Source organism: Macrobrachium rosenbergii, chromosome 15 (assembly GCF_040412425.1).
Source record: "Macrobrachium rosenbergii isolate ZJJX-2024 chromosome 15, ASM4041242v1, whole genome shotgun sequence".
NCBI classification, from domain to species: Eukaryota; Metazoa; Arthropoda; class Malacostraca; order Decapoda; family Palaemonidae; genus Macrobrachium; species Macrobrachium rosenbergii.
This window is the reverse complement of record NC_089755.1, coordinates 51,651,798-51,679,297: the sequence shown is the minus strand read 5'-3', so window position 1 is coordinate 51,679,297 and position 27,500 is coordinate 51,651,798. Positions and strand designations below refer to the sequence as shown.

The 27,500-nt window shown below is 38.9% G+C and overlaps 1 protein-coding gene across 1 annotated transcript in view; it reads left to right on the top strand.

Annotated features, from left to right (window-relative positions):
- LOC136846700 (uncharacterized) overlaps window positions 1-27,500 on the top strand; it is a 198,959-nt gene that overhangs the window by 163,578 nt on the left and 7,881 nt on the right. The window contains exon 2 of the mRNA XM_067117788.1: window positions 27,482-27,500. This exon is cut by the window's right edge and continues 152 nt beyond it. Within this exon, the coding sequence (XP_066973889.1) occupies window positions 27,482-27,500 (19 nt within the window). The remainder of the gene's footprint in view (window positions 1-27,481) is intronic.

Sequence of the window (27,500 nt, the reverse complement as noted above, 5' to 3'; positions counted from 1 at the left end):
AGGTTGCCCTTCAGGAGACTGGTGAGCCTGTTTTGATCCTTTTGATTTTTGGGGTTGAGCAGATCCACGACCGTATTGTCGTAGATTTCAAAACGCCTGGCAGAAGACCTGTCAAAGCAGAAACAGTCCGTCTTGTTCCTCCCTCCGTGACAGAGGCTGACCGATCTTAGAGCCAGCCAGGAGCTTGGGGTGCTGGAGGCCTCATCCAGTTTTTGGGATCTTGTCATCATTCAGGAAGAACTGGTCCTCAGCCTGACAGGTGACTTCTGCCTGTGTGTGTGTGTGTGTGTTTCTTGGTCAGCATCCTTCCTCTCAAACACTCTGCCTCAAGAGACTGCATTTGAGGGCCTTTAGATTCCGTTGTCATCCTGAATGTTCTTGGGAGTCTTTCCAGGCCCACTTCCCCAGCCTGGCAGGATACCTGCCTTCCCCAGACTTTCTATCATGTCTATCATCCTTATTTTTCAAGGCGTTGGCCTTGGGGATGGAGGTGAGCCTTGGGGGGATCGTAGGCCTCATCCTTGAACAGTTCTCCAGTTCCTTGTTCAGGCCCGAAGTTCCAGTCTTACTAAGGATGATACTGATCTTTCTCCGAAGACGCAGCCTCTTTATAGCAAAGCAAAATGAAATTCCCAAAATGGCCAATGCAAAGATTGTGATAATAAAAAGACAAATTTCATTGTTCAAATGTGAATGTTTATTAAGACGTATTAGGAACAGAATTAATGACTTCATGCGGAGTAATTTTGGTTGTCCATCTTGAGGAGGGTCTTCTTGTTTGGATTCCGCCTCTTGATTTTCGTCACCTCTCTTCTGATATAAAATTCATTTCCATTTTCTTGTTAAAGTTCTCAGTAATTTCTGAAGTTTTAACAGTAGTAGTATATATACCTTCTCATTTAAATGACCTACATTGACATCCATACATTATATATATATATATATATAGCTTTTATATATATATATATATATATATATATGATTTCCTAGGCTGCCTTTCTGTCACTGGGTGGCATGTCTGAGTTGTGGTGCGTGTCTGCTGTTCCCAGCCACGTCCTCCCCTTCCCCTTCCCACTTCCTCGAGATTAATGCAGGTGGCTTCCAGCCGTGCTTTACCAATTGAGGTAATTAAACACGGTCCCGTAAATTCGGCAAAGCCAGAGTTACATTTATAGACCGTCACGGATTCTTCAGGATTCTTTGAAGTCGTCTTCAGATTTTTGAAGAACTGGATAAACGACCAATTAGTTATCACGGATTTGAAGAAGTCTTCAAGAATGAGGCGTTTCTCCAAGACTTGACTGTCAGGAGCTGCCTGTCCGTCTTGTTCCTCCTTCCGTGAAGACTGTAATCTAAAGCAAAAGCCAGCCAGGAGCTTCATCTTGCTGGATTCAGGAAGCCATGATTTTCCATCTTGTTACCAGTTCTTCAGAAGCTGAAGTCTCACTCGACAGGGTCCCTGAGTGTGTGAAGACGTGTTTCAAGAAGACATCCTTCTTCTAAAACACTCTGCCTGAGCTACTGCATCTTGAGACTTTCAAAGCCGTTAATCCAGTGGTGTTTATCCAGGAGTTCTTACGTCAGCTGAAGAGTCTTTCCAGTACAGGGTCCCGGAGTCTTGAAGACGTCCTCAAGAAGACTTTGTAATCCCAAGCGGAAGGAGACGAATTTTCTGTATTATTGGAGTTTTCTTTGGGGATGGTGATAAGCCAAGGGATCGTCCAGGAATTATTCAGGAGCTGTCTGACAACTCCTTAAAGGATCCTGGGTCGAAGTTCCGTCTTATAAAGATAACTTGTTTGACCTTTAGAATTTATGAAGTGTTTAACTAACCTCATGTGGCAAAGCAAATGAAATTTAAAAGGGGGGAGGTCAAGGGGCAAAGACACGCAGTGATAACAAAAGGCACAAAGGAAATTCAAATGTATATGTTTAATATGATGTATGTATGAACAGAATTAATGACTTCATATATATAATCCTATCTCTATATCTATATATATATCTATATATATATAATATACCTCTGTTCCCATTCTCCTTTCATTCATATTAACATCTTATTATTCCATACTCCTTTGGAAAAACTCCCTCACAGGCAAACGAGCACTGTCTGTAATCAGTACAGATAGATAAACGGAAAGATAAACAGATAAATAAGTATAGCTGGCTAGATATAGCATGAGTGTACATAAACAGAAAGACTCTTCCCCCATATGAGCTGCTTTGTCCGTCCCGCTGTGTCATAACAGGTGACTTAAAAATATGTCCTCGACGTTCTGTCTCTCCTTGACGAAAGACTCGTTCAAGTGGCACTTGACATTCGCTATCCAGAGCCCCCCGAGAGGAAAGATCAAGTTCTCGACTTGAAGTGTCATCGCTGTCTCGAAGGTGAGGATGGAATGGGTCGGGTAAGGCAGGAAAGAGAGAGAGAGAGAGAGAGAGAGAGAGAGAGAGAGAGAGAGGATGTAATGCGTTGGGTATGGGAGGCAGTGAGAGAGGGGGTACCTGTAATGCGTTGGGTAAGGTAAGAACTGTGAGAGAGAGAGAGAGAGAGAGATAGGAAGTAATGCGTTGGGTAAGGGAGGAAATGAGAGAGAGAGAGAGAGATAGGAAGTAATGCGTTGGGTAAGGGAGGAAATAGAGAGAGAGAGAGAGAGAGAGAGAGAGAGAGAGAGAGAGAGATAGGAAGTAATGCATTGGGTAAGGGGAGAGAGAGAGATATAGGCAGTAATGCGTTGGGCAAGGGAGGAAATGAGAGAGAGAGAGAGAGGAGTGGGGGTGATGTAATGTGTTGGGTAAGGGAAGAACTGAGAGAGAGGGAGAGAGAAAGGGTGTATGTATGTATTGCGTTGGGTAAGGGAAGAAGCTCAGAGAGAGAGAGAGAGAGTAGAAATGAAATAGGTCTGGCAATGCTGAAAAAAGTATGAATGAGAGGGGTAAAAGAATGCGGCAATGAATATTTATACATACATCTACAGACGCCATTAGGATTTTTCTTTGCCCCAAATAGGAATTGTTTTAGGTTCGTTGACCCTTTTACCAAAACAAAAAAAAATTTAACAGATGAAAAATTAAGTTTTAATTAATGCGATGTCAGGCCGCGTAATGGATAATTGTTTTATGACTGACAAATGACATAGTGATGTCAATATCTATCATTTTAAAGTGTTGATAGACAGAGCAGATATATACGTCAGATTATTATTATTATTACTGTTATTATTATTATTATTATTCAGATGAAACCTGTTCATGTGGAACAAGCCCACAGGTGCCATTGACTAAGTATTAATTATCGTTATTACTTGACACAGAAGCTGTAATTAATTATCGTGGATTATTGGTATGGTTTTTCTAGATCTTGTTTACACTGGTACTGTCATTGTAGCTAAGTTCCCCGTAGGGGAATAGTGCCGTCAGTGCATCTCACGCGATGCACTGTAGGCATTAATTATGGTTCTTTACAGCGTCCCTTCGGGCCCTAGCTAAAACCTCTTTCATTCCTTTTACTGTATCTCCGTTCATATTTTCTTCTTCATCTTATCACCCTTTCCTAACGATCGTTTCAAAGTACAACTGTGAGATTTTCACCTTTAAAACCTTTACTCTTAATTTCCCTTGCAGCGCTGAATGAACTCATAAGTCCCAGCGCTTGGCCTTTGGCTAAAATTTTATATGCCAGTTCCAATAGTAGGTAAATTATTTATTGCAATTGTTCATATGTGTGAATTTATTTGTAATTAAGTTTGGAAACTGCGTTATTTTTCTATAGGACAGGCACGTCATTAAGTTTTATTGAGTGAAATAAAGGTGCGTTTGAGTTCAAGTGCTATTTAACATGGGTATTTCCAAGAAAACTAGTTTGGCTAGTGATGTGTTCTTGGTGTAGCGAAAAGCAAACAGAAATTGTTTTCATTGAAGGGTATTCTCAAAAATGAGATTTTTTTGTAAGAGGAATCGCTTTTAGATCAATAACGTTATTCCACTTTTTGGCCTTGAATAATAGCCCTTTGGCTACATAGGAAATTATTATTATTATTATTATTATTATTATTATTATTATTGTTATTATTATTATTATTATTATTATTATTATTATTATTATTATGACTGCAGAAGCACGGCCACGGGATAAAACGCTAAATTTATGTCAAGAAAGAAGACCGAATCTTGACAAACCTATGGAAAAGTTAGCAAAGCGAAATATTGGTGAACTGAAAATTCTTAAAAAGTAAACTAGTGGAAGTATGCCATAAAACTTTTATATTTATGGGGAATGAACTTTTATAATTTATGGGGAATAATAATAATAATAATAATAATAATAGTGTAAAAGTACTTCTGTGGGTAAATCAGAATACTCGTCTAGGAAAAAGGAGTGGAAATTTCTGTAAAAAAGTAAAGGCAAATTTATTGACCTGGGGAATTTCGTGAAGAGGAGAAGAAAAGAGAAGAATAATAATATAATATTAATAATAATAAAAATAATAATTCCTTAGCACTCGTGTAAAGAGATCCTTTTCTGAGTTTGGTCATGAGGTCAAAGAGAAGACGTAGCCTGGGTCAGAAAATAACTTTGAAGATACCTATTTTTAAAGGTCATAATGAAGTATGTCACGATTTCACTTTGAGCAAAAAGGAAAGATGAGCTGGTCGCTAGATGGTCTGAAGACTTGGTTGGTATTCTTGTGTGCGTTCTGTGAAAGTCAGGGACTATGTTATGGAGGAATTAGGCCTAAGATGGCAAAATGCACTGAATGATAATTCTGTAATGTACTGGAAAATTATTTCCTCCCCTGACCCGTTAGGCAGTCTTTTTTGCCAGAGAGAGAGAGAGAGAGAGAGAGAGAGAGAGAGAGAGAGAGAGAGAGAGAGAGAGAGAGAGAGAGTTTGTATTACAGAGAGAAATCGACGTTTTGACATTTTACTGAGATATATATATATATATATATATATATATATATATATATATATATATATATATATATATATATATATATATATATATTATATATATGTATATATATATATGTATATATATATAATATATATATAATATATATAATATATATAATATATATATTTTGACATTTTATATATATATTTCTTGTGCAGAAAGATATACGTTTTTCAATATAGAGAGAGAGAGAGAGAGAGAGAGAGAGAGTTTTCTGAGAGGGAGAGAGTTTTCTCAGGGACAGAAAGAATGATACATTTTTCAGAGAGACTGTCCAAATTGTCTCATATATGTTAATGGTAACCAGCCTTCCCACTTTGCGACGCTGGTTAACCTGGACCATCAATCAATTCACCAAAATCATAATCATGTCTCACGGAATTTAACTTTCACTAATTTACCATTCAACTTTCTTCCTAAGTTTATTCTGTTTACCTTTCTTCCTAAAATGTAAATTTGTTCTATTTACTTTCTTCTTCATTTATTCTTTCTTTCTTCCTAAATTTAAGTTAACTTTTTTATTTTTTTTCTGTTTAACTTTCTTCCTAAATTTGTTTAAATTTATTCCTAAATTTGTTTATTCTGACTTTCTTTATTTATTGTTTAACTTTCTTCCTAAAATTTACATTTTTACTGTTTAACTTTCTTCCTAAATTTATTCTATTTAACTTTCTTCCTAAATTTGTTTAACTCTCTTCCTAAATTTATTGTTTAACTTTCTTCCTAAATTTGTTTAACTTTCTTCCTAAATTTATTCTATTTAACTTTCTTCCTAAATACATTCTATTTAACTTTCTTCGTAAATATATTCTGTTTAACTCTCTAAATTTATTCTGTTTAACTCTCTTCCTAAATTTATTCTGTTTAACTTTCTTCCTACACCCCATTCGGTTCTTCATTCCTCCTCGTTCCGTCTTTTCATTGTTCCCCTCTCGCGCCGTTTTTGTGTTTCCTGTCCTTCGAGTCCCCAGCGGTGAAGTCATAAATTACAGTTATTGTGAGATGTATGCTCTTGGAAATGGAGGAGCTGCGGATATGTCTTTGCGAAGTATGCTTTCACCATCGATCTTCTCTCTCTCTCTCTCTCTCTCTCTCTCTCTCTCTCTCTCTCTCTCTCTCTCTCTCTGGTACATACATACACTCACTCTCTCTCTCTCTGGAACACGCATACACGCTCTCTCTCTCTCTCTCTCTCTCTCTCTCTCTCTCTCTCTCTCTCTCTCTCTCTCTCTCTCTCTCTCTCTCACATTTGGCATTATCAGAATGAATATTCTTGGCTACCTCCCACACTAAAAGGGAGCAGTGATGACGTCACAAACTTCTCCTCCCATATGTGAACAAATATTAACATAAACTTGAATCTTGGGTGTTTTTTTATTTGTGTGTTTATTTTCATTATTCTGCATTAATTGACAGCATTTGCATATATTTTATTATTCGTTATATTTCGTTATCAGATTTGTTGGCATTTATAAAGGGCAGGGATTAGGTAAACTGGGCGCTGTTATTTGGAAACCCGTTTATATTTTATTCAGTCGTTCAGTTTGTGCTAGTGTCGTGGTATGCCCTTCAGATGTCGCGAGTTCGCGTCTCCCCCAGGTCGATGACAAAATAACTGGTTCTGTATCATGATCAGTTACTGCTGCAGTGTTGGGGGGTCTGCTGCGGTGGGAGGTTGGAACCAGCATTCTTTGAAAGCTTGAATTTCAAGTCTGTGCCCCCTTTGGTGTGCTTGTTCCATGTGAATAGGTTTCATCTAATGAAATAAATAATAATAATGTATAAGTAATTCACGTTATTGACTGATGACAGGTTATATTCTGCCCAACTCAGGCAAAATTGAACTTGGAATCACTGTCAGATTTTCTAAGCGATTTCCAGCTTCGTAGAACACGTAGAAAAGAATGAACTACTTGGAGAGTGAGGGTTTAAAAGACCGAAAAGGCATCCAGAATTTAACAAATAATGAAATTAACTTAATATATTTTCTCCAAATAGCTGATTGCTTTAATGACAACAATAATAGTCTCCCTTCTGAGAATCTGATTTTATTAGTTTCATAAGATGAAACCGCTTAATTATATTACTACCAATCAATTATTTTGTTAACGCCGTAGACATGGAATGGGCCATCAATTCAACCTGTTTCTTTAAAAAAGTTAGTACCACGCCGTCAAGGCATGAAGTTGCCAGCCCCGTCGGCTTTCACGCGAAAGAAATGGAAGAATTCTAGTCGGGGAGGGAGTCTGGTCTTCGATATCTTGTGGCAGTTGCATAAGAATCGTTATCGCTCGGTCGCTTATCAGACCATTAGCTCATCGGAGCCCTCGCGTTTTGTAACATGATAATGTTCCCAGCGAAGCCTTTTCCTTTCGTCGTTCGAGAAGACAGTACAAGAACACATAAGTATTCGCATATATTAGTATATTAATATATATACATATGTATATATATATATATATATATATATATATATATATATATATATATATATATATATATATATATATATATATATATAATATATATATTTATAATGTATGTATAACTGAATCACGAAAAAAATGGAACGTGATGAATATATAAATAAAGACAAAATCCAGTAGTCTATATTAAAATAATCAGTCAATTCTTAATATCATCTCTCCATACTATACAGATTCTCTCAAAACTCATACGGACATACTTTGCTGGTTAGACCTGGAAATGACCATGCTAACCAACTCGCCTGAAATGTGAAGATCATAGCATAATAAAGCCAAGGTGTGAATTATCAAATATATATATACATATATAATATATATATATATATATATATATATATATATATATATATATATATATTTTTTTTTTTTTTTTTGGGGGGAGGGGGCTATGGGAACCGTTGCATGTTGCTGGCGTTGGATTTCTGGCCAATTCCAGCAGTTCGAGTTTACTGGCGTTTGTTGTGGGAAAAATCCATTCTTTTATATAGTTTGCATTGCTAGAATTCCTAACAAAAATGTTAAGCCTCGGGATGAAGGAGGAGTTTTCAGACCAAATATATATATATATATATATATATATATATATATATATATATATATATATATAGATCATATATATATATATAAATATATATATATATATATAAATATATATATATATATATATATATATATATATATATATATATATATATATAGAGAGAGAGAGAGAGAGAGAGAGAGAGAGAGAGAGAGAGAGAGAGAGAGAGAATGAGAGAAAGGGTACGTTCCAGCCAGACTACAGTAGGTTTAAGTGACCACACGTGTAAAAACAGGTCAGGCGTAAATCATTTCAAATTTTCTATTTTACAACATTTCACAATTTGCTGAAATTTCCAGTCGCCAGATATAATATCCTTTCAGTCTTTTCGCCCTTGTCGTAATTTCCAGCATTATGAAATGGCGGAGCTGTAATCAGCACTAAGACACACACGCACGCGCGCAGGCACATCCCTTTTAGCATATGAGATAACGGTCATTAAATGCTTATTAAGCTTAGCGGCTAAAGCTCACGCTAGCGCGACTTTAATCCGCAGCGCAGTCGCTAATTGGGAGAGCGAGTCAGGTGCAGAGTTCTTCCAGATAAAAAGGCTAAATGTCCTAATGTCCTCCACAGCTCGGAAACCTCTTTCAGGCATTCGCAAATAGATTCTATTTCCATTCGGTGATAGGCTCGACCACTTTTGTTTCTTTACCGGGTCCTTGGGATGAATATTCATTTAATTTGAGGACTGCGAGCTTGTAAGCGAGTGTGTGTACATACAAGCGATCCTGTTGCTCGCACAGATTATTGTGTGTATTGGTTGGGACATGTGAAGCCTGGAAAGCTTTCGGCTGGAAATGTGGCGTGTGTTTTTGTAGATACAGTTTTAAAAAATGTAACAATACATTATCTCTATGTAAAGCATCGACGAGGAATTTTGTGCATAATTTTATAAAAAGGAAAAAAGTCAACATTCGTCAGTTTCAAAAGTTTTTCTTGACAGTGAAATAAATAACTGTAAGAAACAGCTTACCGTTTGTATCATATAAACGTGTTCAAGGTACAAAACGTTTTTTATGTATTTGTTTTTTTACTATTTTTATTTATTTATTTATTTTTTTGCAACTGGAGAACGTTTTCGGGGAAGACCTCAAGTTTAGTATTACGTTTCCTTTCCTATGAAATCTTATTTAATTCATTAACGCTTCTAAATGCTACACAGCTGGAAAATGATAAAGATAATATTTCAGCTGTAACAAGAATAATACTAGTAGTAATCGAATTACGTAAAAAGGAAAACTATGTTTGTAAGACTGTACTTGCTGTACTGATACTGCGCGGTTCATATCTCTCATTATGAGAACATTTCTGACAAAAGCTCCCGTAAACAAACTGCTTACCACTTTATACATTACCTATTGCGAAATTCCCTATAAAGTATAGCGCCTCTTTAATATTCAGTGCAGAAAGAATTTGTTTTTGTTGTTAGAAATAACCGTTATATAACCACGTCCACCGGTTTGCTACATATTCCTCTCTCTCTCTCTCTCTCTCTCTCTCTCTCTCTCGCAACTTGACTGTTCTGTCTGCTGATAAGATTGTAGATAAACGGACCCTTGCTAACAACGGTGGGGGGCGTGGTAGTGGTAGTGCTAGTAATAATAGCAGTCATTTTTATAATTATCAGCGATTAATAAAAATTATAGATAAGAGGTGTACTTATGTTAATAACGTAATAGAAGTATTCGTGGAAATAGCAGCCGTCATTCTCTTGACAACTGAACACAATTTAGGCGTAGGAAAGTTGAGCCATAACAAAATATATAACAATAGTTATGGAGACTGAATTTATGCCAACGCAGCGAGCATATGAATAACTATAAAAAACAATTTGCATGAACTACAATCGTAGAGACAATATATGAAGATATCTATAAACCAATTCTCTCCCTGGAAAAAATAATCTCGGGTGAAATAGGATCTACTTCATTCCGAGAAGAAGAAGAACGTACGAAGGGACATCGGGCTGACTTGACATGTCAGCAGCTTCCTCAGCCTTCGATAATTTCGTCCTTTGGTGCTCTTCCTCTTCCTGCTTCAGGGCATCTCCTCCTCCTCCTCCTCCTCCTCCTCCTTTTCCCAATCACCAGACCTGCCTGGACGCCCTAGGATGTTTCCAGGGACGCGGCATGGGAAGGAGTCACGGCGTTCGCAGAGGGAAATTAAACTGGAAATTATCAATGGAGGGAAAATTTTACTATCTTGCGTGATGCCTGTTGCTAATTGAATGAACTTGCTTCGGGGGGAAATTAAAGACCCAAGTGGCAGTAAGAAGGGAAAAGAAGGAGAGAGAGAGAGAGAGAGAGCGGGTAAATAGAGAGAGGAGAGAGAGAGAGAGAGAGAGAGAGAGAGAGAGAGAGAGAGAGAGACGAAGCCCGGTGGCAGGTGTCATCACCAAATAACGCGCTTGAGAGCATCCAAGGAACATCCATTGCCTACTCCTTTTCGTTTTAGATTTTTTTTTTTTTTTGTTCCTCACCTACTTTTCTTTCGTTTTCTTATAGCCCGTTTAATTTTTGTATGTCTACATGTTATTTTGTTTATAAGTATATACATGTGTGCTAACGTACTTGATAGAATTTCAATAAAAGAAAAACAATTTATTTTAATTTTGTTTTAACATGCAACTTTTTATGTCACCTCAGTTTTTGTTTGATGATTAAAGTGAACCCCCCCCCTCTCCCCGCCACACCCACGCCCCACACCTCGTCTGATACAACCGCCCCCCACCTAGCTAATCGTACTCTTTCTCATGTCATTTCTGTTCGTGGAGTTTGCAGAACACTCAAGTCTTTAAAGACGAGCAAGGCTTATGGAATGGTTTCTCTCTCTCTCTCTCTCTCTCTCTCTCTCTCTCTCTCTCTCTCTCTCTCTCTCTCTCTAGATGTCATTTAACTGTAGTCCCATTGCCACATTACGTAAACCTCTGTCATTGGCTCCCACAAACCTAGTTTTGACATCACTGTAACATCCTGAAGTTAAATTAATACGAATTGGCAACTGTATTCCCCCGTTGATTGCTAAAGTACTTATTTTGATTTACACTGAACTTGACTGGCAAAAAGGAAATTGTGTTCACTCCTGCCTGGGGGAAGCAGTCCACTAGAGCTTGAATTGACCTTAGTACCTCATCCTTTGTTGGTGTGACTTCCGTATCTCCCTTTTTGATGGGAACCTCTGTGCTTCCTTTGTTGGTGTGGAGCTCGGTATCTCCTTTGTTGATGGGAACCTCATTTCCTCCCAGGTGGTTGAACCTGTGTGCCTCCTTTGTTGATGGGAATGTTATATAAACCTGTGTCAGCATTGGAAATGCCTCAGTGGCTTTTCCCTTTCTCTTTATTTGACTCTTAACTTTGGATATACGATTGCCATCGAGTTTTTGTGGCACGGTATCAGTTTTATCTATTATACGCATTTCATCCCATTGCAGCCCAAATGTTTAACATATACAGCACTTACAAGATTCCCTACGTACGTAACATAAAGAGTACTTTCAAGATTGCTTATGTACGTAACATGAGAGTGCTTTCAAGATTGCTTATGTACGTAACATAAACGCTTACTTTCAAGATTCCTTGTGTACGTAACATAAAGAGTACTTTCAAGATTCCTTATGTACGTAACATAAATACTTTCTTTCAAGATTCCGTGTGTACGTAACATAAACACCTACTTTCAAGATTCCGTGTGCACGTAACATAAACACTTATTTTCAAGATTTCTTGTGTACGTAACATAAAGAGTACTTTCAAGATTCCTTATATAATTGACATAGGAGTACTTTTAAGATAACTTGTGTACGTAACATAAAGATTACTCTGAAGATTCCTTAAGTACTTGTAAAAGTATTTATAGTTATCTTTGTATGCATTTTTATTCTGTACAGTGATGTAAAAACAAAAATCAGGGAATCCCACCTACATTCAAAATTGCCATCATCATCCACCTCATTAACCTTCTAATGGTAATTACAGGGTGGACTGGACCTCGATAAATTTCAAGCTAGCTAGAATTACCAAATCCTTGAAAACTACCCATTGGTGTCCAGGTTCTACTCGTCTGTTCTTGTGACACCACATTTCAAAGCAAGCTTCAGCTTGACCTGACCACTACCCAATTACATGCGAGACTCCTCGTAAATTTCTGCTAATTACCAGTTTCAACACCACTCGAAATGCCTTGCCGGCGTGATCCTTATCGCATTTCAACCTCCACAAGGCAAACTTGTTCGCAATAGAGCGATTTCTGTCGAAGGTAGATGGAAGAATGAACGACATAATGACACGACGAACTCAGAAATCTATTAAATTTGAGCATCAAACATTTACGAAGTTTTGGACAAATTCTGCCATGGATATAAAAATCTCTTAGGCAGAACGAGTAGCATAATGCAACGAGAAAGTTGGGTTTTAACAATATAAACTCGATAAACAAAAAGGAAGTTGAAAATTCATAGATCGATTCCAGTGGGGTAAGTGACGCCCCTAGAATAGCCTCTGGATTACAGTGAGTGGAACATAATCCACTCGAAACTTGAAGCCAGGCCGACGAAGATAAGAATTTGGAGAACAGAGGAAGACCCAGACATTTTCCTCTCTTATGCTTGCTAACATTCATTCCGTTGCAATTTACACTTCACTTAATCTGCCGACATTTTCCATAGCTTTTTCTTAGTTATTTTTACGTGGCTGTATCTAAGTAAAGAAGTGGAATAGATAAATCTCCTTGTTTTTCCTGATCGTATATGTGGTGATATACTCAGATTCCTTTTTATTCTGCTTGGCTTATTTCCCTCCCACTTCTGTGTACATGTAAACAATTTTTTCGGCGAAACTTTGATACGAAAATAAATTACCTTTTATTCTTTTCACATCTCGATGCTTTCATAATTCGGATGTAAATCGTAAATTACAAAATTGGGGTAAAAGCAGAAATGATTTTTCTGTTTTGTGAGGGTTGGGAAGTGGTTGTGGAGCCTGGTACCTTAATGATATTTCAGTCTTTAAAAGACGAAAGCAGCAAATTTGATTTGTGCGTTCGTTGCTTGCAGAGAGTTTCCGAGGCTCCTTTTTAGTTATTTTATCTATGTAGTTACTTTATCTATTTGTTTTTTATACATTTAGATTTAAGTTTTTGAGAACGGTTAATCTAAATTACCAATTTACCCTTGGTTTTTGGGGTATATATATCACAAAATCGAAATGGCTTGAAATGAGACTCGAGGTACACGAGGCACGTGTGGATAAACTCTACGGTATTGGCCCATATCATTTAACTAACTCTTGCCCAAACTCATAAAAACTGCACTACGGAGATAGTTACCGCATTATTTTCGTTAATTAAATATATGGCTTTTTGTTTACGAGATGCGTGATATAGATGGTGTTTTTTTTCATGAAGTTACCTTTAGTATTCTGATATTTGCTGTCCTTGGAGAATTCGAGGAGCTCCACTGAAGTCCAAAATTTACCTTTGAGTCAAAAGAGTTATCGTTGGTTGTTTCACGTTTATACTTCAAATATGGTTATATGCACTGTCATATATACTTCCCCATGGATGCAAATTATTCCCAGGGGAAAGGGAATTTGATATTCTTGGGTATTTGTGGCTTAATATATTTGAATATTACAAATATGGTCGGGAAGATCAAAATTGATAAGTTTGTTTATGCACAAATGAACAACAAAGATGTCTTAGGAAAATAAGAGGCGGAAATTCAGTACCTATCCCTTACGCCTTTATTCACCCATTACGGTATAGAATGATCATATTAAAGTTTGGCAGTTAGAAAACATGCGATGCGACACAAGTATACAGTATATATATATATATATATATATATATATATATATATATATATATATATATATATATATATATATATATATATATATATATATATATATATATATATTTATATATTTATATATTATGTTTCCTAATTGCCAAATCTTAATATAAGTCACAGATGTAACCTTGTGTGCACTTTTATATGAAGATGGACCTTTTGCACTTTTACATCCCATATTTTTGAAGCATTTAGCGTAGTCAGCTAAAATTGCATATATAGCATAGCCAGTTAAAATTCCTATTTAGAATAGTCAGCTAAAATTGCTTATTTAGCATAGTCAGCTAAAATTGCTTATTTAGCATAGTCAGCTAAAATTGCTCATTTAGCATAGTCAGCCAAAATTGCTTATTTAGCATACTCAGCTAAAGTTGCTTATTTAGCATACTCAGCTAAAATTGCTTTTCCACTCTTCTTCTTCGAAGGGGAACTGTAGTGGCGCTTCACTTATATTTGGACAGTTCGATAAACACTTGATCCAGCAGGAATCATTTCGTATTCAAGAAGGTTCAGCACTTCTGGAACAAGCTGTCCCATTTTTTATCAAACTGTGTTTTCAAGTACGCTCGGTATGAGAGTGTCTGCAATATTTTATATCTCATGAGTTTGGTAATATTTGTAGTGGTACATTTATCGAAAGTGTTTCGAGACCATCTGTGTAACACACATATTAGTATGTGACAGTTTTATGCTAAATTAGGTCTTATTGATTCGGTTCTTTATGGCTTACTGTTTGGTTGGATTTTTAAACGTTTCTGCCTTTTGGCCCGTGTAATAAACCAGAGCAAAAGAAATCATGTCTGCCTTCAAATGATTCATAATTTACGTAGCAAATTAAATAACCGTATTTTAATATGGACGAAAAATCGTGCCATCAGTTTCAAATAATTCGTAATTTACGTATCAGATTAGAATACAGTATTCTAATACAGATACCTGATTCTTAGGACTTTGTCTTTGTAACTTTGTTTTGTTTAAATTTCAAGAAAGAGGATTTTCCTTTTTGGGGATTTCAAGCTATACCTTGTGTGTTTTAAGATGTTTTCCTCGCTGTTAGAGAAGCTTAGGTCGAATCAGGGGCAAGGACGGAGCAATGTGGGCTTGATATATGAATAACTTGGTTACATTATATTTATTATATACATACATACATACATATATTGGTCCTTTCTTAGAGAAGATGACCGCAGAAGACGCTGCTAACCTTCCCTTTATCTTTTTATAAGTTAGAGTTTTGGAATGAAGTTGCTAGTCCTTGCTCACCCTCCCGCGGATGATGTTGAGGACTTACTTGTTGACTGTTCCTGATGATCGTGGTATGTCTCCCAACCAAGAACTGGCCAGTGACCATCATCTGTTGATGTTCGACTTCGCTGATCAAAAGCCCAGTGGTATATCCACGTAATGACATACATCTCTCTCTCTCTCTCTCTCTCTCTCTCTCTCTCTCTCTCTCTCTCTCTCTCTCTCTCTCTCTCTCTCTCTCTCCGTATTACCCTGGTTGCTGTGCTGTCATTTCCATGCATAAATATACACACATGCATATTATGTATATCTCTCCGAGACCATGGTTGTTGTAACCAAAATTTTCAGATACATATCTGTCAGTCACTTACGTACTTAACAATCTCTCTCTCTCTCTCTCTCTCTCTCTCTCTCTCTCTCTCTCTCTCTCTCTCTCTCTCTCTGTGTGTGTGTGTGTGTGTGTGTGTAGATCTCATCTTAAAGATGAAAACTTCAGGCGAAAGTCGACACCGTCGGAAATTAAAGCCCCTGATTCTGTTGATGGAAAATAGGAAATCAATAGATGTCCATTGGTAGCGATAACGGGAGTGGAAAGAATTGAAAATAAAGAAAAAAGAGGGAAGTGGGGAAACGAGAGAGAATGGAATGGTGTTTTTAAACGGGGATTCCCATCCAGGGTTTCACTTCAATTAAGTCAGTTGAGAAAGAAACGCGATTACGAAGCAACAGTCATTACAGTTTTAAACCAGTTGGCTTCATATAAACTCCAGCAATATTTTATGGTGCTTTACCCTTTGCTTGCACTTGAAAGCAATTGCTTAAATGGACAGTATCCCTGGGTTTTTTTTATTGAATCATTTCTTCATTACAATTTCATGCCATTAGTTAAATGAATAGCAACACCATTTTTATATTGAAATTATGCCTTCATGACAGTTTGAATGATTTGGGAATATGTATTAATATGTATCAGGGCAGAAAAATTGCCCTTTAATTGTAGTTCAATATAATGGGTCTTATACATTAGAACTTTTAGATCTTGAGGAGTTAGCCCAGGACAGAATGTGGTGGCGTGAGTTCATCGAGGCCCTATGCATCCCCGTGGGTGCCACAGGGAATGATTGATTGATTGATTGATACATTAGAACAGTATTTGAAAGTGAATATTACTGAATACAATTTCATCACATTCATTAGGTTTTAAAGCGGCATTTTACAGTGAATTATGCCTCGCTCAGTATCATTCTGTATTAGATGTCAGATTTGCTATGAATCCGCGTCGAAATACCATAACTTTTTGGGCCCTTTGTACGAAAAATTGGAAGCTCTGTAATTTTTTTTTTTTATTGTTGCTATGGTTTTGCTTGTGAATAATTTGGTGCGTTTGGCCACTGTGATTCCCAAGTCGAATGAAGCCTGAATGTTTTATGTCGTATGACTTTTTCTAGAGTAAAATTTAAATATACTTGAATTACCTCTTATCCTAGCTTCGATGTTAAGTTGTATTAATCGTATTTTGATAGGTTTTCATTTTATGTCTTATACGGTTACCGCACTTGATTCCTCAAACGTTCATTAATGTTATACGAGCTCCTCTCTCTCTCTCTCTCTCTCTCTCTCTCTCTCTCTCTCTCTCTCTCTCTCTCTCTCTCTGCCTTGAAATGCCGCTACTTTTGGCACCTGGCTTCATTGATCCTCTACTTTTTTGCCGTGCCGTATCCTTGAAAATTTTATTGAAGGTCGATTTCCGCCACTGTCCCAGTGACCTAAAGGGAAGAGTCCTGCTCATCCTCTCAGGCTGCAGCTTCCACCACGACTCGCTTTCACCCCGATAGCTTTGCCAAAGGAATACTTCTTAACCTCTTATCTGACAGGTCTTGTAAGTCTATCCCTTCGTCTGTTGGCCTTGGTTGTTATTATCCTCCCTTTTGCAAGAGGCGAGGATATTATTTCCACCTGGGTTATACGTCATTCTCTATCCCTCACCTTCGTGTTCTTGCATTCTCTCATTTTATGACATTTGGGCTTGGATGGATAACTTGCCAGGTATCTGTTCCGAATTGCTCTGTCATGACAGAGCGACAGTCTCTGCTACCGTATGCCTGCAGACCGGGGGTGGGGCCGGCGGGGGGACGGTTTCAAATGCTTAGTTTTGTTCTTAGGTTAGGTTTGTGTATGTAAGGCTTTCTGGAAGTCGAATGCGGAATTGAGAAGGGAAGGTCCATATCCCTGACGGGTGAATTTATTGTTTACAAGGCAAAATCATGAAAAGAGAGACAGACAGAGAGAGACAGACAGACAGACAGACAGACAGACAGACAGACAGACAGACAGACAGACAGACAGACTGACTCCGGACATTACTGGTATGGCTGACACATAAATTGCAAGCTAATCAGGTGCTCAGTCTTCGTCTATTGATCAGCACGCAATGTGAATAATATGAATAGGGGAATGGTTTGGGTTAGGTTACTCTCTCTCTCTCTCTCTCTCTCTCTCTCTCTCTCTCTCTCTCTCTCTCTCTCTCTCTGTGTTTGTGTGTATGTGTGTCTGTCTGTCTGTAAGTTGGTTTTGCGGATCAACCTCTGTAAAAACTTCTTGTCCATGAATTATGTAAATTGAGAAAAAAATTTCCACTTCCTAGTGAGACTTATCCGAGAGAAGTAATGTTTCTCTTTCCCTTGTGAAATTAGAAACAAGAAACCTGAATGTATACTCCATAACATCCCGAAATCTCGTACAACCAGCGAGGGAAATAATTTACAATGCTCTCCGCTTGTCGAGGGCTCAGGAGGAAACAACACGTGAGTCTTTATGTCCCTCGCCCAGAAACCTCTCTCCAAATAATGCTGCGTTTACTGGCACTAAACCTTCGAGGATAACCCACCTGTGTACTTGGGGCGGTTCTTTCTCTCGTCTTTTGTGTTTTCTCAAGTTGATTTGTATACACCTCCGTTCTTTGGGTACTCGAGTATTGCTGCTTTTGTTGCTTCAATCCGCGCGTAAGTTTACTTGCTGTTTTATGGAGTAATTTTGTCATTTTATGATGACATCAGTATCGGCCTTTCAGACCTGGAAAAAAAAACAAATCGGGGAACAACTATATTCAGAAGTACATAGTTTCGGAGCGTCATGCTCCTCCCTCTTCAGTGTGGAGATATTATAACCCACACTGAAGAGGGAGCATGTCGCTCCTATTATAACCCACACTGAAGAGGGAGCATGACGCTCCTCCCTCTCCAGTGTGGAGATATTATAACCCACACTGAAGAGGGACCATGACGCTCCAAAATTCTATGTGCTTCTGAATTATATCTGTACCCCAATTTGTAGTCTTGTTTTTGTTATTACTTTATACCACTTAGGGTCTGTTCCATGGTCTGGTTTGGAAATTTTCCTCATTTTGCACAAGCAGTTTTATGAACGAGGAAGGGAAAAACGCCAAGAAATCGTGAAGAAGAACGAGAAAGAATAGAATTTCCAATAGATCATCTTCCTGGAATATCCCGATGTGATAAAAAAGAGACTAAGAAAAGAGGTAAATAAATGAAAGTGCAAATGGAAATAGCTAACATTCATTCGTCAATAAATGAATATATCCAAAAATAAACGGCAGTCGAGAGACGAGCGATATTATTGAAGGTAAAGACGCATGATGCTCTTAGGTAACATTAGGAATATTTAGACTCCATGTCGAGGAAGCCGTCGTTGACCCTCATCGTTGTAACGCCAGTTATGAATATTAATTTTCTTTTATATTTTATCTATCGAATGTTAATGACCATTTGCATTTATTTCGCTTGTTCCAGATGCCGGGATGTTATAACATTCACACGAGTAAACTACTGAGCACATTTCTGCATTATTTTTTTCATATATTCAATATCCATAACATTTCTGAACCATCAGTTATTACATCCGTTCAACTATTTTCTGTTTGCTTTCCACAATATCCATAATTAATATAATGAGGCTCACGGAGCTAGTTTGTTTATATGCAGTTAATATCCAAACACTGATTATCAAAGTTCATGATCTTACGAGGCAAAATTCTTCATATCTTTCTAAGACTTTTATTTGGTCCTTACTAATCACAAACACCCAGTAATTTTCCACATGCCTGATGTGTATGAAATCTATAAAACGCCGCGTCTTCTCTCAATATTTTTTAAAGACTTTTATTTCGTCTGTACTAACCACAAACACCTAATAATTTCCACATGCCTGATGTCCACGAAATCTATAAAACGCCGCGTTTTCTCTCAGCTATCTATATCTGTACTCGTGACGTCACGTGGGAGTTGCCGTAATTGCCAGCTATGTCTGTTTGCACAACCCAGTGACTCGTAAAACTCTGGCAGTGAGCCCAGCTAACGCCGCCATTACGAGCGTTAATTGCTAGAAAAATCCCTTGAGTGAAACTGAATCACGTGCTCCGCCGGGTTTCCCCTTTTTTTTCGTTTCGTTCTTTTCTCTTAAAACTGAGATTCTTCTCTTCCCCGGGGAGAAGTATTCAGCTTGAATTTAAGGGTCTTTTTGATGTTAGGGATGTCAAAGGGAGGAATTTTGTACACAACTTATAATTAGCTGCTTAATGAGCGCGATTTTAAATACGATTCTCGGTCGGGTTACGTTTAGTAGCCCACATCATCAACTGGGAACGCACCGGTAGCTGTCAGATATGGTTATGAAAGTCATACTTTCAATGCTATTGTATTTTCAAGTTGGCTCACAATGCTGCCCTAAAATGGAAGTATGCATTATCTGAAAAAATACAAAATTTAGAAAAATGATAGATGCTCCCTTGCCTTACTACTGATTTTGCAGTTACTGGAAATGGGACCCCCTAAAAACTCGTGGAAAGAATTGAAGAATCATTCTGAAACTGCAGTAACTTGTGTATTAGTGTTTCATGAGCCCAATACGTTGCATATCTCAGTTTCGAAAATTTTGCAGATACTGCAGTTTTCCATTTTAGGGCAGAATACTCAAGCAAGGCATCGGCGTTCAATCTCCGAGTCGGGCTAGGAAAGGAACGGCATGGGCCTCTTTCCCCTTTCCTTAAAAAAATAATTCATTATACCGAATGTTTCATTACCAGCAATTTATATACCTGATTACACATAGGTCAATACTGAAAGCGATCAGTACTCCATCAAAATGCATACTCCCATTTCATAAGAACGGTAGTCCATGGAAAAGGTAATATTCCCCCACGGCAAAACCATACAGATGATTCTCTCTCTCTCTCTCTCTCTCTCTCTCTCTCTCTCTCTCTCTCTCTCTCTCTCTCTCTCTCAAAAGTTACAACTTAGAATTGGAATTTCAAATGTTATCTCATTTTCACATAGTAACCTCGGAAACAGACCTGAATCATGTGTGTGGGCTGCCAAATCGCCTTTTTCCCAGATATGATTTACAAGTAGTCGGCTTTTGTCGTGTTTACAAACCCAGACGATGCACAAACTTCTTTTAAGTACTTGAAACTTGTAAACTTTACCGTCATCTTCAACAATACAGTACTTATCTCTATAATTGGGAACTCGATAACTTTCCATAGAGCGGACTAGATTTAATTACTTCGACAAACCATTGTTCATTTTTATTTTTAAGTATACTTACTGACTTTGAACATTGCTAATAATGGGCTAATTTTTCATTCAATAAAGCTGCTGTTACGTAATCGCTTTATAAGATTCCAGAAACAGGTTCCAGAAAGGTCATATGACCTTTTCTAAGCACTTCGCTGCCGTAAGGATTCCAGCATCCCCAGAATGATTGTTAATGTTTCAGGGCGCAACATTCCTAGAAAGAATGCGAAGCTCCCTGAGATAGTACTATTATTGGGAGTCCTTTACCAGGAAAACCTCTAAACAAAGGTGGTCTAAAAGCATCCTAGCGTTCCATTTGTGATAAACAGAGACGCAATAATGCCCCGTGAAAAGGTAAATTTGCTGGAAATGTTGGAGAGGGAAGGCCTAAAGTAAGAAAGTATCTGGAAACATTCCAGAATTCAGTCTTGTGTTCAGGTTGCTGGAAACGGCGACGAACGTCGTGAAATACTACTTTTCCTCGAGGTGGCGTTGGAAGAATTCATGAATGTTAAATAGTCCTATTATTCCTGTGGAGAAGAATTGCCTTATAGTTACCTGGAACCGTCTGAGACGTAGATAAATGACGCATTGTGCAGATTCTCTGAACAATTGTAATTTGGGAGGAAGTGCATCTAGCATCAACATTACTTGAAGAGCACTCCTTTTACCTTAGATAATTGTGTTGGTGGGATTACACTACTTTTGATGGCTTTAAATGAGGTTTACTAAATGTGTCGTGGACTTCTGCAGAAAACTGACCAACATTATTTTAACTCAAACTGTTGCTGAAGATACATTGCTGTTTCTAGGCTTAAAATTATTTTCTTTACATTTCGCAGCATGAGCGATGTTACTCTGAATGTTCTCTAACCCAAGTACTAAACTGTGATCAGTTACTGGAATGCAGCTATTGAAGGGCTGCTCTCCACTCAGTTAACAATTCCTGCTGGAAGTGATTCTTTGTTACCTGGAATACAATTGGTGTTGAAGGAAGCGCCTCAATATTCCCGTGGAAAATACGTTTACCAGACACGCTGACTTTTCCCGGAAGCACAGCTAACGCTGGTAACCTCGTCATTTTGGTACCAAGAATTGTCAAAAGCCCCGTAAACAGACCTGTCGCTGTAAATTAGTCTCTTATCCAGAATGTGCAGACACTGATATAGAACAGGCGCAGAAGAACTCGAATTTGGAAAGAAAACTTTCCACAGGATAATGGCCGTGTACAGTATGTGAGAACTTCAAAAGAGAGCGAACAGAAATATTCTTGCAACAATATTTATACTGGAAATTCTCAGATGTTGCCGTTAATGGCACTGCTCCCTAAAACTTCTGTTACTGCAGCTGCACCAGTGATCCTCTGAACTGTGTAGTTACTAAAAAAAATATATAGTTTTGTATTGTTAGCATTGAAAATGCTCTCAGAATTTTGTTGAACGCTGCGATAGAAACATGGCCTCGATTAAAACTGGAGACGCTCCAGTTACTCTTTGCACAGTGTATTGGAAATACGCCCATACTTCCCTGAACAATATTGTGACTGGAAGTTCTCCGTAGCTCTTTTGAACAGTGGTTTCTCTTTTCACTTTTTTTTTTTTTGATAGCTCTGAAAAATTCTGAAATCTCGTTACCAGTGTTACTTCAAAGCGCTTTTGAACTGCTTTCTTTTCATGTGATGAATATCACAAAGGGGTGTTTTTGTACCAAAGTGAGTTAGATGAACTCAAGATGACAAGATTTTATAGAATATAAATTTTTTTTTATTATTTTTATTATAAGAGAGAAAACTGATGGAAATATAAACCCGTGAATATATACACACAGTTTTATTTACGCGCACAATACATATTCGGTCATAAAACACTAAAGAATTCCTTTACAGATTTAAGTAAAGGATTACAAAACGGTTGTTCCTTTAGCGAAATAACAACCAAAATCATTACCAGACAAAGTACGATGGAGTGGCAGTGTTGAAAATGCGATAATGTATGAATATTAAGTTTAAACGCACGAAAACGAACTCCCGTAGGGGGGTACTGCCGTCAGTGCACCTCCTGCGGTGCATTGTAGGCATTACTTAAAGTTCTTTGCAGCGTCCCTTCGGCTCCTAGCTGCAACCTCTTTCTTTCCTTTTACTGTACCTCCGTTCATATTCTTTCTTCCACCCTCTCCTAACACTTGTGCCATAGCGCCACTGCAAGGTTTTCCTCCTGTCACACCTTTCAAACCTTTCGATTGTCAATTTCCCTTTCAGCGCTGAATGACCTCATAGGTCCCAGCGCTTGGCCTTTGGCCAAAATTCTTATTCCATTCCATTCCACGAGAGCGAAAACAATCACGGTGATATTAAATTTACATTTTAAGAGAGTCGAGGAACCACTTGGAGACTGAGTGACCCCTTCCTGGAGAGGAAATTATCTGGAGATTATAATCATCTTCTATAATGAGCACACGTTCGAAAATAAAGATTAACAGTGTATTAAATTAAATGTGAATGATTGAAGATATATAATTACCGGAAAATACTAGTCTCAGCTACGTTGATTGACAAACAGCAGAATACAATTAAAGAACGACGCTCTTGTTTGTTCAGTCTGATGGAAACTAAAACTCGTTTCACGAACGTCGTGTAATGCAGCGATTAGTGATTCCTCGGATAACTCAACAGGTAAAAAGATAATAGACACGCTGATCAGTCTTGAGTGCTCCCAGCGTCCCATCAATTACCCACCAAAAGACAAATCGTCACAAAGAACGAGGAAGAAGGATAGACGGCAATAACAGAATCTCAAGGACTTTCAAAGCAGTATATATACTTTGCCCAGATAACCCCAGCACACCGGTGACGGGTCAGAGGACCTCCCGAGAGAGAGAGAGAGAGAGAGAGAGTGTCCTGAATGGGTGAAACGAGGTCAAGACAAAGCCCAGATAACTCCAGCAAACCGGTGACGGGTCAGAGGACCTCCTGAGAGAGAGAGAGAGAGAGTGTCCTGAATGGGTGAAACGAGGTCAAGACAAGCCCAGATAACCCCAGCGCACCGGTAACGGGTCAGAGGACCTCCTCGAGAGAGAGAGAGAGAGAGTCCTGAATGGGTGAAACGAGGTCAAGACAAAGCCCAGATAACTCCAGCAAACCGGTGACGGGTCAGAGGACCTCCCGAGAGAGAGAGAGAGAGAGAGTGTCCTGATGGGTGAAACGAGGTCAAGACAAAGCCCAGATAACTCCAGCAAACCGGTGACGGGTCAGAGGACCTCCCGAGAGAGAGAGAGAGAGAGAGAGTGTCCTGAATGGGTGAAACGAGGTCAAGACAAAGCCCAGATAACTCCAGCAAACCGGTGACGGGTCAGAGGACTCCTGAGAGAGAGAGAGAGAGAGAGTGTCCTGAATGGGTGAAACGAGGTCAAGACAAAGCCCAGATAACCCCAGCGCACCGGTAACGGGTCAGAGGACCTCCCGAGAGAGAGAGAGAGAGAGAGTGTCCTGAATGGGTGAAACGAGGTCAAGACAAAGCCCAGATAACTCCAGCAAACCGGTGACGGGTCAGAGGACCTCCCGAGAGAGAGAGAGAGAGAGAGAGTGTCCTGAATGGGTGAAACGAGGTCAAGACAAAGCCCAGATAACCCCAGCACACCGGTGACGGGTCAGAGGACCTCCCGAGAGAGAGAGAGAGAGAGAGAGTGTCCTGAATGGGTGAAACGAGTCAAGACAAAGCCCAGATAACTCCAGCAAACCGGTGACGGGTCAGAGGAGAGAGAGAGAGAGAGAGAGAGAGTGTCCTGAATGGGTGAAACGAGGTCAAGACAAAGCGCAGATAACCCCAGCACACCGGTGACGGGTCAGAGGAGTCCTGAATGGGTGAAACGAGTCAAGACAAAGCCCAGATAACTCCAGCAAACCGGTGACGGGTCAGAGAGAGAGAGAGAGAGAGAGAGAGAGAGAGAGAGAGAGAGAGAGAGAGAGGTCCTGAAGAAACGAGGTCAAGAGAGCAGATAACCCCAGCACACCGGTGGGTCAGAGGACCTCCTGAGAGAGAGAGAGAGAGAGAGTCAAGAGAGAGAGCAGAGAAGAGACAGAAGTGAGAGAGTAAACAAAGATTTGGCTGAATGGCGCTGTTGTCATGAATCTGTTTTCTGCTTTTTTCTTCTTCGTTTTCTCTTTGTCTGGACGCGCAACGATCCCATCTGAAAATTCTCGAGGGAATCTTTTAAGATGTTAAGCTACTTTGCGCTAAGAGGATGTAGGCGAGGGAGAAAGAGAGACAAAGCGGGAGAAGGAACATAGAAGCAGGTATGTCGGCGAGAGGCCTTTTTCGTTCGAATGAAAGATACGTTGACAGGACCTAATTGGAAACTGCGAAAGGGGAGGAAAACATAACGCAAACAAATGTGCAGACAATAGATTCTGACAGCATTCAAATATATATGCAAAGTTGCTGGTGAGAGAGAAAGGGAATATGTAGAAGCAGCCGTGTTAATAAGTTTGTGTAGACAGACCAAATGTCTTCCAAGATCCAGATTCCCTGTTGGTTAGGTAGTGCTCTCAGTGCACCTCACGCGGTGCGCTGTAGGTATTACTTAAGATTCTTTGCAGCGTCCCTTCAGCCTCCAGCTGTAACTCCTTTCATTTCTTTTACTGTAAGTCCGTTCATAGTCTTCCATGTTACTAAACAATTTTTTCATAGTGCAACTGCGAGGTTTTCCTCCTGTTACACCTTTAAAACCCTTTTACTCTCATTTTCCCTTCCAGCGCTGTGAATGACCTCGTAGGTCCCAGCGCTTGGCCCTTGGCTTAAATTCTATATTTCATTCCATTCCAAGATCCAAATTGACATTTGACCAACATGCTCGTCAGGTATCATTCTTGTACCATGCAGGTTTTGAAGGCGCCGTAAGTGGGTATTGCCGTCAGTGCACCTCACGTGGTGCACTGTAGGCATTACTTAAGGTTATTTGCAGCGTCCCTTGGGCCCCTAGCTGCAACCTGTTTCCTTTTACTGTACCTCCGTTCATATTCTTTCATCCATCTGACTTTCCACCCTCACTAACAACTGTTTCGTAGTGCAACTGCGAGGTTCTCCTCCTGTTACACCTTTCAAACCTTCTTACTGTCAATTTCCCCTTGTAGCGCTGAATGACCTTATAGGTCCCAGCGCCTAAATTCTATAATCTTATGTTCCCCACACATCTTTTTCCGTGTGGGTACCCACAGAGTACGTAATGTACTAAAAAATCGCTTCCTTTTCAGGTTATGGTAATTTTATCACGGCTGTAGCCGTTTAATGAGGTCATCTTCTGTGATTTGTATTGCCAGTTAGCACCCAGTAATGGTTTCCTGACGTACAGCCCTCACCATTCTTTACTGAATGTATAAACCAACGAAGATCCTCTTGTCACACTTGGCAGTAAACAGGAACTTTTGTCGTGAGGTTTTTAAAGCTGAAAGGTCAATGGGACGTTTTAACAAAATTCCCCTAATTACCCCTGGACTTGAATTAACCCTGATGGAATTTGGGGTAAGCTGTCATTGGTGGTATTGGAAATGGAAATGGAATATAAAACTTAGGCCAAGGGCCAAACGATGGGACGTATGAGGTCATTCATCGCTGAGAATAATGTTGAAACAATTGCTAGAAGAGGGTGCAAAGTAAGATGGAAGAAAGAGAATATGAACGGAGGTATAGTAAAAGGAATGCAAGGGGTTGCAGCTTAGGGCCGAAGGGACGATGCAAGAACCTTAAATAATGCGTACAGTGCACCCTGTGAGGTGCACGGACGGCAATAACGCCTCCACACGGGGAGCTGTCATTGTGTGTTCTCATCAACTGCATTTCTTTTTTTTTGGTGGGGGGGGGGGTTAATCCTCAATCCGTTCTCAAGGTAGATTTAGCCCAGTTACTCACGCTGACACTTAGAGGCATAAAACTAACTGTACCTGTTTACAACGCCTTGTCGAGGTAGATAATGGAAGGTTTTTTGTTGGATTTATATTCGACAGAATATAGCTACAACAAAAAGTTCGCCGCAGGTCGACTCTCCCTGTAAAAGTCACGAGATAGTTGTGAACTTTCTATTACTTATTGAATTTCGTTTCTACAAAGATAATCCTTTTAAAACTTTTATTTTCCTGCAACTAGGGAAATAGGTCATCGATTATTAAGTATATATGCATATTGAACAGTCAGTGTTTCTAAAATTAGAAAACGTGACCTAAATATCAAGAGTCTTGCAAACCAGAATACCGCAAAAACTTTAAACCGTCAATTACCATTGACTGCTTCAGTCAATGGCAATCCAATGTCATTGATTCGTTAGTAATGGCGGACCTTGACACTCGCCTGCAGACACTTTTTTTTTTTTTGCAGAGGGTTAATACTGCTTTAGTTTTCCTCATTTGTTTACGTTGACCTCAAATCACACAAAAGTAAATAGTCATTATTATTTTACTTTGACATGTTTAGAACAAGGTTGGTTGGTCATGACCTAATATGCCACCTTTGATAATATTCCATCTCGCCAAGACAGTTACTGCTCTTGTTAAGTAAGTGGCCTCTGTCTTATCAGTTTTCATTTACAATTTTCTAGCTGTAAGGTATTCAGATATTCGTAATGTATGAATGTAGTGAATGTTTCGTGAATGTTTTTAATATAAAGGATCTACTCCTAGTTAGAGTTACTTACTAAATGACGCACGTGATTAGATCTATTGCTAATTGTGTTCAACACACAGGCTGATACTGTCACTAACTGTCATTCTTTGTATTCCAGGTTACGCACTTCAGTGCTA